General features: G+C 41.9%; 1 protein-coding gene across 1 annotated transcript in view; it reads right to left on the reverse strand.

Annotated features, from left to right (window-relative positions):
- Positions 1-11,356: 11,356 nt before the first annotated feature.
- The window catches only part of LYSMD2 (LysM domain containing 2), a 56,564-nt gene continuing 55,384 nt past the window's right edge, over positions 11,357-12,536 (reverse strand). Inside the window, exon 3 of the mRNA XM_068272520.1 lies at positions 11,357-11,883. Within this exon, the coding sequence (XP_068128621.1) occupies positions 11,838-11,883 (46 nt within the window). The 3' untranslated portion in view covers positions 11,357-11,837. The remainder of the gene's footprint in view (positions 11,884-12,536) is intronic.

The following is a 12,536-nucleotide window of genomic DNA, read 5'->3' on the forward strand; positions in this document are numbered from 1 at the left end:
ACTCAATATTCCAGCACACCCCCACATACTCCGTTGGAATCAGATCTGGGGAATTTGGAGGCCAACGAAAAAGTGGCTGATCACATCAGGCCACCTTCTTTTTGCGCCATGGTCCTTTCTTGATGCTTACATGCCCATTGTTGGCGTTTTCCGTGGTGGATGGAGGTCAGCATCTGCACTCTGACTGGTGTGAGGCTAAGCAGGACAATACACAGCAAGCTGTGTGTTTTGCCACCTTCCTCCTGTGGGCAGCACATCACGTTTCATCAATCTGTGCTACAGCAGCTCTTCAGTAGGTTTGGACCAGACGGGCTAGGCTTCACCTTACGTACACCTGTGGGCACCCATGACCCTGTCACAGGTCCACCACATGTCCTTCCTAGGACTAAGTTTGAGAGCTACTAACCAGTGCGTACTGGAAACACTCCACAAGGCCTGCTATTTTAGAAATGTTCTGAAACAGTTGTCTAACCATCACAATTTGGGCCTTGTAAGTTGCCAAAATTTGCTTGCCCACTTTTCCTGCTTTCAACAATCGATTTTCAAGAACTGACTGTTTACTTGATGTCTTATACTGCCAGCCGTTGCCAGGTGCAGTTGTAATAAGATAATTAATGTTATTCACGTCACTTTTAATGTGGTGGCTGATCAGGATACACAGTTTACATCTCTAGATACACAATTACTTTCTACAACTGTATCAGTAAAGGTGGCCATAAAACAGATGTCCCTTTCTGCTGCTTTCTAACACCATATTATAAGTCAGAGCATCAAAATGTTCAGATTTGTGATTTCAGATTATAACCCCTGTATATTATTCATATACCTGTAATTTACTTGCTGCTCTGACTTATAATTATTGTTATTTTTTTTTTGTATAGCGCTTTTCTCCTGTCTGATTTAAAGCGCTTGTGAGGCAGCCACTAGAGCACACTCAGTAGGAGAGTAAGGAGTCTTGCCCATAGAACTCCTTACTGAATAGGTGCTGCTGGCTTACTGAATAGGAAGAACCAAGATTTGAACCCAGGTCTCCTACGTCAGAGGCAAAGCCCTTAACCATTACAGTATCCACTAACACATTATCTGTAATGTGCACAGAGTTATGCTTGGAGCTCTAGATTTGCTTCATTTAATTTGTAGCTGTGTGATATACTGTTAGTCTTTGCATTCTTTTAATTTATATAAAAAAAGGAAAATGAACATTGTGTATTTCTTTTCATAAATCAACAAATGCATGGTGGTATAAAATATATAAACAGTAACCTAACACGTCTTCTTCACCGACACAAGTAAAAACCTTAAAAGCTATAGCAATTACAAATAGTGGTATGGAAAGATGAATGATTTGAATTTGAACAGCTGGTTCAGTGGCAGATTAGGTGGGGAGCAACATAAGCAATTGCCTCGGGCCTTGTGGTCCCAACCTGTAATCGGGGCCAGCGATGGGCCTCATGGAGAAGTGCAGACCGGCAAGTGGAGAGTTCAGGAAAGGTAAGTAGCCCAGCTGTCCAGCCGAGACAATCCTCCTTCCTCTGGTCAGCACATCCTATTTCCATGGCTACCCACATCCGACCCACCAGCATGTGAAGTCAATTTGCACCAGCGGGGAGACATAAGAGGCCCAAATGGAAAAGTGAGAGTAGTGGCCACATTCTGCTGCTACTTGCTCTGAATGGGTGGGGTGAAGGCAACAGGAGGGGCACACAGGGCTACCTAATACTGATATCTGAGGAGGCACACATGGCTACCTAATATTGCAATTGGGGAACACATGGCTACTGAATACTGATATCTAGGGGTACATGACTACATTTTTCTATCTGGGGACACATGGCTATTTAGTTCTGCTATCGAAACGACATGGCTACCTGAATATTGTACCTGCAGGAACATGGCTACTTTGTTCTGGAATCTGTGGGCCACACAGCTAACATAACTGTACTGAAGTTAGCAGACATAAGCCATGTTTTGTGGTCTCCCATAACGGGCTTAACTGAGATTTCACAACATGCCCGAGCTGGAAGGTGGGAGGGAAGGGGGTGTTCAGAACATCTCCAAATATCCACCTCCCTGAATAATCATTTCCTGCACAATCCGAGGTCCAAAGCGGTTTGGGAGAAGGGTGTGTCTTCTTTTCTCTTCTGCTCCACTTAGATCACTCAGGTAATTTGAGGAGTCTGACACACTGATGTTACATCCCCTATTAGGAAGAGACTTCAGCAGTTTCTACAATTACCATGCATTACTATTTATGCACATGCACAGCTGGAGCACCCAGAGGAAATACATGCCAATTAAGGGAGAATGTAATATTGTGTCAGGTATACAAACCTGTGACTATCATCACAAGAGCGCTAACTAGCCACTCATCCAAACTTAAACATATTTGTAACCAGTGCTTGCCAAGAATATGATTTAACCTCTACAGGACCGCTCCACGCCAATTGGTGTGGACGAGGTGGCAGCCCCAGGTTCTCCTAATGCCGATCGTCGTGCAGTCTTGGGGGCGTGTTTTGCAGGAGATCCGCTCCGTCATCAGTCTCCCAGCAGCGATCGCCGATAGGAGACTGTTAGACAGCAAAACAGCCGTCTATTTACTTTGTACAGAGCTGCGATCTAAGCAGGCGATGTACTTGGGACAGCCATGAGACATGGCTGTCTCCCTGGCAGGCTCAGGGTTTATCCGCTGTCATAGGCTGATGCCTACGACAGCCGATCACAGTGATTGGCTGGCGGGGGGAGGGAGGAAGGGGATATATTTAAAAAAAAAAAAAAAAAAAAAGCATAATATATTTAAAAATAAAATAAAGATTTGTATAAAAATATACATCCCAGCAGGGATCAGAGCCCACCAACAGAAAACTCTGTTGGTGGCGAGAAAAAAAGGGGGGGGATCACTTGTGTGCTGAGTTGTACGGCCCCGCGGCAAGCTCTTAAGGCTGCAGTGGCCGAATTTGTGAAAAATAGCCTGGTCACTTGGGGGGGGGGGGGGGGGGGGGATTGGATAAAGCCTGTGGTCCTTAAGTGGTTAAGGGAGTTACTGAGTAGTGCAGTATGTCACCTGCGTATACCGTGATGTCTTTTCTCAGACTTTACCGTTAGTTCAGCCCAAATCTGGAACTCCACTGAGCAATCCCAACACAAATATGGCTACTGCTCTGTATGAACATAGTTTGTAGATTCTGCAGTGTGATGCTGCTTGCTTGTCCCTCCTCTCTCTATATAACAGAACATGGTGTTTGGCTGGGAGCTGAGCATTGTTATACAGGACAGGAAGTGTTTCTACACAAACTGCCACCCTAAATTACCAATCATAGTTTTGGGTGAAAGGAGAAAAAAAAAGTGTACAAAGAGTGCAAAGAAGAGTGTGAAAACACCTGTGGATGTTAACGAGCAGCAATCAAGCATAATAAGCACCAATTAGACTGTGATACACAGCTCCTTCTAGACATTTACATTTGTGTTTACAAACATGATGAATTCAACAGAATGGTCCAGGAAGACAAGAGAAGAGGTGATTTCTCTTCACAGGAAGGACAAGATTGCAAAGATGTTAGACATACCAAGAGACACCATAGAAAGCATCATTCGCAAATTCAAGGCAAAGGGCACTGTTGAAACGCTACCTGGTCGTGGCAGAAAGATGATGCCGACTTCGACTGTTGTGCGCTACCTGAAACGCAAAGTGGAGAAAAGTCCCCGTGTGACTGCTGAGGAACTGAAAAAAGATTTGTCAGATGCAGGTACTAAAGTTTCAGCTCAGAAAATAAGGCGCACACTGTGTAATGAAGGCCTCCATGCCAGAACTCCCAGGCACACCCCCTAGGTGTCTCCAAAGAATAAGAAGAGTCGACTGCAGTATGCCAAAAGTCATGTGGAAAAACCACAAAAGTTTTGTGATAGTGTTCTGTGGACTGATGAAACAAAATTAGAACTGTTTGGGCCCATGGATCAACGCTATGTTTGGAGAAGGAAGAACAAGGCCTATGAAGAAAAGAACACCTTGCCTACTGTAAAGCATGGCGGGGGTCAATCATGCTTTGGGGCTGTTTTGCTTCTGCAGGTACAGGGAAGCTTCAGCGTGTGCAAGGTACCATGAATTCTCTTCAGTACCAGGAGATATTGGATGAAAATGTGATGCAGTCCGTCACAAACCTGAGGCTTGGGAGACGTTGGACCTTTCAACAGGACAATGATCCCAAGCATACCTCCAAGTCCACTAGAGCATGGTTGCAGATTAAAGGCTGGAACATTTTGGAGTGGCCATCGCAGTCACCAGACTTGAATCCAATTGAGAACCTCTAGTGGGACTTAAAGAAAGCAGTTGCAGCATGCAAGCCTAAGAATGTGACTAAACTGGAGGCTTTTGCCCATGAAGAATGGGCTAAGATACCCGTAGATCGCTGCAAGACACTTGTGTCAAGCTATGCTTCACGTTTAAAAGCTGTTATAACTAGAAAAGGATGTTGTACTAAGTACTAAGAATGAATGTCACTTGGGGGTTGAATTAAACTGATAATGATGTGAGCACAGAAAAGACATTTGTGGTTATTTCATTATAAATGTTATGTTATATTTGTCTGACTTACAAGTGCCTCTTTGATTTAATTGTAAACAAGATGACAAATGATCAAAATCAATGTCAAACTGGCCAAAACACTCAATTTCAGTGGGGGTTGAATAATTTTGAACACAACTGTATAAAAAAATATCACCATAAAACTTCCCTGGCAAAGAACAGCTTCTGAGTACAGAGGATTGATTAAAATGGTCAATAGTTCATATATCTTAGCTCTGGGTACTTGAATGACTGTGTCATTCAGCAAAGACAATAAAACATGAAATATACTTTAAGTTTTTTAAATATGAAATAAAACTGTGGGATATTAAAAGGTCATTTTTAGGAGTATATATGGATAAATACAATTGTATCGCTTTCATTTCACCTCAGGTTGACTTTAAGCTACTTTAGGCATGTGGTTTTTATGTACCTGGTATGGGGCTGCTATAACAATATAAAAAATAAACAAAAATGTTAAAGAGGAACTCCAGTGAAAATAATGTAATAAAAAAGTGCTTTATTTTTACAATAATTATGCATAAATGATTTAGTTAGTGTTTGCTCATTGTAAAATCTTTAGTCTCTCCGATTTACATTCTGACATTTATTACATGGTGATATTTTTACTGTGTGCAGGTTATGTAGCTGCTGCTAGCTGTTTTGGCTGTTGGAGACAGCTGTCTGTGAACCTTGTTACATTGTGGCAAACTGTCAAAAGTACCGCGGTCCTCAGAGCTTCTTGTGGGAGGGGTTTCAGCACAAAATCAGTCATACAGCACACCCTGATGGTCTGTTTGTGAAAAGCAATAGATTTCTCATGTAAAAGGGGGTATCTACTGATTGGGATAAAGTTAAATTCTTGGTTGGAGTTTCTCTTTAACAGGTATTTTACAAAAGGACAATTGAATGACTCACAAAACGTATGCGTTCTCTTATCTGTTTATCTTATGAATTTCTTTCTTCTTACCACTTTTACTTCACAATTCATCTTTCATCTGATTTACCTCATGAATTATCTGTCTTTATTATCTGTTCACCTCATACATTCTCTCTCCCTATACATGAGGTGAAAATAAGCGAGGTAACATAAGAGGAAGTAGGTTTTGTGAATCATCTCCAATGTGTGCATCTTCTGATGCTCAAAAAAAGAAAATAAAATCACAATCCTCCAGTCTTTCTTCCACAGCGCTGCATGAAGTAGCTTGCACAAATAGTAGGCAAAAATCGGTGACATCCATCAAATGTTTATAGGCACATCAAATGTCAAAATGTATCATTCTGAATGATTATAATCTGGAAACCCAACTTCTTTCCAGTGATTGTTACCACAGGGAGTATTCGGTAAGGCATTGCAATGTGCAAAGCCAATATGCTAATTGCAGAAGCCTTTAGCAAATACATTTCAGTGTGCTGTAAGGGGACCAGTGATAACAGGACCATGTGCTTAGACTGTGCTCATAGTCTACTTCATACAGATTACACAGCTGAAGAGAACATGTAAATTCTGTGAATAGCAGACCAGCTACAAGGCGGGGTATTTGTTGTGACAGTGCAAGTCAAATTCAATTGCCCACATACTGCTATATGACAATAACAGGATGTGAATAGCAATTTCACATTCCATCCAAAGGATGAAAGATTCAGTTAATCAGCACGCCATGGTTTATTCAGTTACTGGTAAGGCCATATTTATAGCGCTCCTCAGCTCCAGCTGTAACATAAGCACTACTAAATGTCTATAACTCAAATAGCATAACAATACAGCAGAATTTTGTTACCTGTGCTAAATTTCCATAGCACAGCTATACACAATATTCAAAGCAAACCTGTCATAAGCCTAATGTGGTTGCCGATTTTTCATTATCCACATCTAATGCAGTCCCAATCATGCAGTTTTGTTTCCAATTCTATTTCTTATACTACATGATAATCTAGTGTGTGGGCTAAAACACTACTAACCCAAAAGTATATTGCACTAACAGTCAACACAAAGTCCCTGTGCAAAATTAAAGCATTGGGCCCAATGCAGCCTGCAATTAATGCTGTGGCAAGTGGATATGGTGACAATGTGTTCTAAGTGGTGCCAAACATTAGCTAGAACATAAAATTATGTGTATCTGCAGGAATTTTCATGTGGTAGACTGGCTTGACCCATACAGTAAGAAGTTCTTGGAGACTCCCTAACACTGCTACTGCCTACTGAGTGCACTCCAGTTGCTACCTCCAAGCGCTTTGAGTCCGACAGGACAAAAGCATTATACAAACACTGGAATGATTATTATCCGTCATATCTCACTTGAGAAAATTTAAATGATATTTTTTTCCCCAAAAAACCTAATTTAAAAAAAAAAAAAAAGGAAAAAAAAGCAAGTTTTACCATTAACAGGCCGATATAAATAACATGCACATATTAAACAACAAGCCAATATTATAGGCACATAATTAATAAGCATGTGCCATAGAAAACCGTGGAAACATTTTTGTTTAAAGCATGCCGCAGAAAGAAGTGAGTTTTCGTTGAATAGGGTGATAACCCCGAGCTGGATCCATGGGAGGTGTGTAATGGGCAGGGTTGCCGCAGATCTATCTAGCGGTATGACTTTTAGGGTCTAAAAGCGTGTGAAACAATTGCAACCGCTTTCAGACACTAAAATCTGCAAATAATCATAATGCCAGGGAGGTTAAGAGACAATTTTTCATCTTCTGTTTTAAATAGCTCTGCAATTAAAAAGGTACCAAATATTAATTCAAACGGTAATGCCAAAATTATTGCGTAGTCTCTTGCTTGCTGGTGGCTTAACCACTTTCTCCACTGCTACAGTATATCCAAGTCATCTGTGGCACCCTCCAAGCCACCATGACGTAGATATACTAAGTTTGCAGCACTGCTGTGCACGCTCGGTTGCGCTTCAGAGCGCACCTCCCAACACTTTCAGCTGCATTGCCAATTGGTAAAAGGGAATATGTTCCCTTGTAGCCAATTAGTCTATCCCCCTCCCATGAACGATCGCTGCAGTAGTCAACTGCAGCGATCCTTCATCTGTCCCCCTCCGTGCAGGAATCATTAAAAAAATACCTCCAGCAAGCAGACTCACTCACCTTACCTTGTTCCTGCGACTATCCTGAAACTCGATCCTCCGTTCCCCACTGTGCAGTCATCTGCATAATGCCGGCTACCCGGGTCCCGGCTTGATGACTTCATCAAGTCGGGACCCGGGTAACCAGCATTACACGGCTGACTGCAGAGCGGGGATCAGAAGCTTCAGGATAGCCGCAGGAACGAGGTAAGGTGAGTGAGGCTGCTTGCTGGAGGATTTTTTGTGCAAGGTGGATGATTTGTGCAAGGAGGGGGCTGCCTGATGGGGGGGGAACATCTGGCTATCAATAATGGGGGCGGGAGGGAGGATATGTAAAAGGGGGGGTACATATATACTGGGGGGCATCTGATTAAGGGGAGGGGGATTTAATAATTTGGCACATTTCGACACCTGGGGGGCCATAACCAAATACTAGGGGCACATTTGACTATAAGGGGGGCAGTGCTAATCCTGGGGGTACATCTGGCTATGATGGGGTAATCCTGATCACGGGGACACATCTGGCTATAAAGAGGGGCACTATTCCTGGGGGTGCATCTGTCAATCTATTCTGGGGGTGGCAAACACAGGGGACACATCTGGCTATGCTGGGGGGGCTGATATTGGGGACACATCTGGCTATACTGAGGGCACATCTGGATATCTATACTGGGGCGACTTTAACTGGTGGCACAGTTTCTATGTCAATAGCACTTTTTATTTTTAAATAGAAATTGGTCAAAATTGAGAAATAATGCATTTTTTAAAAAAAAATCCCACTTTTTCCCATTAAAATGCATAGAGAGGAAAATTTTACTTGGTACCAAATACCCCCTAATGAAAGCTTAGTTTGTCTTGAAAAAAACGATATATAGATCATTTAAGTGGCACGAGTACAGATGAAGTTATTGCTGATTAAAAAGGGACACAGCTAAAGCATCAAAACTGCTCTGGTCCATTAGGGGAAAACAAGGTCTGGATGTGAAGTGGTTAAAAGGCATTTTATTTACAAGGTGTAAAAACAGCACCTAGGAGAAAAAGTGTATAAGGGTTCATGTAAGGAATAAATATCTCACCATCACTAATAAAAGGAGTGTAGAAGGTTAACTCTTTTGATCCTGGGTATCGTCTAGAGCAGACATGGGCAAACTCGTCCCTCCAGCTGTTACAGAACTACAAGTCCCACAATGCATTTGCCTTTATGAGTCATGACTGTGGCTGTCAGACTCCTGCAATGCATTGTGGGACTTGTAGTTCCTTAACAGCTGGAGGGCCAAGTTTGCCCATGCCTGGTCTAGAGTATAGGTAAAGACACACAGATCTATCTCTTTTAATACTGACTTTCTGCATGTTCCATTAGCAAAATTAAATGTTTCTCATTTAATGAATTTGCCCAGTCTCTCTGTGAAGCCTTCGATTCTGGCCATGATTGGACGACTTGGGGGCTTTAGATGATTCTTGTGAACCTTAGGGATTGTGTAAAATGTGGGGACAGTAAAGGTATCCACCCACATATGTTCCCACTCTGCTTTGGTAACAATCTGGCATAAAAAGGCTTCATCAAGTAGGTCATTAGAGGATACCCGAGGTGACATGTTGCATGATGAGATAGACATGTGTATGTACAGTGCCTAGCACACTAATAACTATGCTGTGTTCCTTTTTTCTTTCTTGGCCTGAAAGAGTTAAACATCAGGTGTTTAAGTGGCACTTCCTGTCTGAGTCAGGACTGGGCCAGACTACAGTATGCCCCTCACTGATAAGAAATTACAACTATAAAACGCTTTCCTTGCAGAAAATGGTTTCTGAGAGCAGAAAAGCGCTAAAAAGGGGTCAATAGTTGATAGATTTTAGCTCTGGCATACTTCAATGAATGGGTCATTGAGCAAAAACAATAAAAACGTAAAAAGTAGATTAAAATATAAAATAAAACTGTGGAATATTTAAAACGTAATTTTAGGAGAAAGATAGATACAATTGTTTATTTCATTTGTTTATTTTCACCTCGGGCGTCCTTTAACCTTTCCTGCAATAATCTTGAATGGGTTGGTCTGAAGTTTCTGGTAGGTAGAGATATAATTTAGTTGGTATCAGATTTCAGCAACATAGTCCTTCCTCCCTTATCCCCCAGTTTTATTACCAGCCCCTTTGTCTGCTGTAATTCTTCTAGGGCTTGTTGCTCACCTTCCGCTAAGTTACTTCCATTACCTCTCATTCTCCACTTGGTCTGAGCAATTTCTTGCTGCATGGTTTTCAAGAAGGCCAGGGTCTCAAAATAACCTTCCGCAAAAAGAGGTTTAATTCCTTATAAAATTCAATGGGATCTCCCCCTACAATGGCGGAAAAAGATAATCCTCTTAGTAGAGAAAGGTGGCAATATTCTACATGGAATCTACAATGGAAAGGTTTATGATGGTATTGTCTGTTTTGGATTCTATTACTTTTTCATCTTCTGATCTTGTCTGCTGCATGTCACTACCCCTACACTCAAAATTCCCCCTTCCTCTTCTTCCCCTTCTGTGTCATGTCCCTCTGGACTGCTTCTACCTCTGTATCCTCTACTGTATCTGTTGCGCCTCTTCCTGTACCGTCTGGTACCTCTTCCCAAAGGCCTCCCTCCTCCAAAAAAAGTAACTGACATCTTAGAACTGGTTCCCAATCCTACCAAGGATTCCTCCTATATACCTATCCCATCCTCCGATAGTCGTTTATTATGGTGTCTCCAGTTTCTAAATATCTTTTTATGTAACCTTTCCAATAGGTCAAAAGCCTGGTCTATTTACCATTGTGACAGAGACTTTGTAAATTTTGCCACAAGTCCTTCTTTATCTATAAGAAGGACTTTCCAGAGCTCAGTGATGCTGCATTGTGAAAACCTATTATACAGCTTACCCTGTGTTACAGCAGAAAGTGTGACTGAAGGTAGTGACAAATGACGATAACCGCGACAGTAAAAAGGGTAGAGCATGGAAATGGCTCCCTCAAAAGTAATGTACCCCATCCGGCGCCCATGTTTTGTAAATCTCAACTGCTCTGACTCCTGATCTTGTCCGCTTTCTCCCCTGGGTACTGCCGTTACACACACGTCGCTACCTACCTGGTGGCGCATATAGCATGTGGAACATGTGTGATGTCACACATGCACCTGGCGGCACTTAGGGGAGTCAGCTGATGAGACCGGTAGCTACTGCAGCGGGAGCCAGGGAGGGTACACTGGGGGCACAGCAGCTAGAGGTCTGTTGCATTCGTCTCCGTTACCACAGCAGACCCGATCAACCACGTTGGACTGAGATTTCCCAGCATGCTCGACCAATACATTTGACCAATTTCGGCTTGAAATTGGTCGAATTGTTGATTAGCATGGTTGTGGCGGGAGAGATTTACGTCAGATTCAATAAATTATTGAATTGGATGGTCGATCGGCCGCAAAATCGCCAGATGTATGGGAACACTACACTTGAACACTACACTTGAACACTACACTTGAACACTACACTTGAACACTACACTTGAAAATGGAGTGTTAAAAGTAATCATTTACACTAAGCAACTTATGTGCTTTCAGAATTTAACATCAGTTTCGGGTTTAGTTTGGCTTCGACAATGTTTAGGAAGTGGGATGACTGTGTAAAATTATTATTATTATTATTATAACGGATTTATATAGAACCACCATCTTCTGTTAAGCTGAATAAAATTACAAATAAGCTCGCAGTAGTAAATTTAAGACTTTTAATTAAAGCACACAAAAAGATCATACAGCATTCTCAGAACAAAAACAAGAATAAAAGTAATAAAACAAACGGCAAGTAATGAAACAAACAATAGTTAATAAATGAACAATAATTCAGAGCCAAACACTCGCTGTATTGCAAATATTGTAATCCTGCTCAACAGTCATGTAACAGAAACAGTCATGGGACATGTGTATTGCAGAGCTGTCCCTTTGTTTAAAAGAACTTCAAAGACAAAATAATGGAGCCTCCAAATAACCGGATATAAGATAGGACTCAAATAAAAAAAAAAAGAAGGTAATGCATAATTTAAAGGCTGCTGTGAACCGCATGTGGAAATAAAATGCTGATAACTTGATTTCAGTGCAATTATAGTAATAGCTATGTATCAGCAGATCAGATAAGAAGTCTCTTAGATCTTCTGTTTGGTGACATCCAGGGCTTCAGAAATAGGATGGAGAGCGCTCAGTGCTGATAGGAGGAAGCTGCACAGTAATCATCTTCTTCATGTCTAGTAATAAAACACACAATTATTAAACAGCTCAAATAAGATGAGTCAAAATGCGCAGGAAACAGAGGTCACATGACCTAACTGCTGTGACAAAACGTAATATAACACGAATAATAATCATCACCATCATTACACATGGCAAGTTAATGAACTGGAATAGGCATAGCTAGCCAAGATTTGCAGGTTATCCCCACAGAATTAGGAAGAAGTGATATTTAGAAATACTTTTTAGTTTCCGGTCACTGGTGTAAAGGGAAAAAACAACAACTTTAGAAAATAGTATTTTTAATCATCCAAACTCTGCCCTTAAAATCCATTGTAATTTCAGAGGAACGACTGCTTCCCAACATCAGAGGAACCACTGCCTCCCAACGTCAGAGGAACCACTGCCTCCCAACGTCAGAGGAACCATTGCCTCCCAACCTCAGAGGAACAACTGCCTCCCAACGTCAGAGGAACAACTGCCTCCCAACGTCAGAGCAACAATTGCCTCCCAACGTCAGAGGAACAATTGCCTCCCAACGTCAGAGGAACAATTGCCTCCCAACGTCAGAGGAACAATTGCCTCCCAACGTCAGAGGAACAATTGCCTCCCAACGTCAGAGGAACAATTGCCTCCCAACGTCAGAGGAACCATTGCCTCCCAACACAAC

The sequence above is a fragment of the Hyperolius riggenbachi genome, chromosome 3, assembly GCF_040937935.1.
Source record: "Hyperolius riggenbachi isolate aHypRig1 chromosome 3, aHypRig1.pri, whole genome shotgun sequence".
NCBI lineage: Eukaryota > Metazoa > Chordata > Amphibia > Anura > Hyperoliidae > Hyperolius > Hyperolius riggenbachi.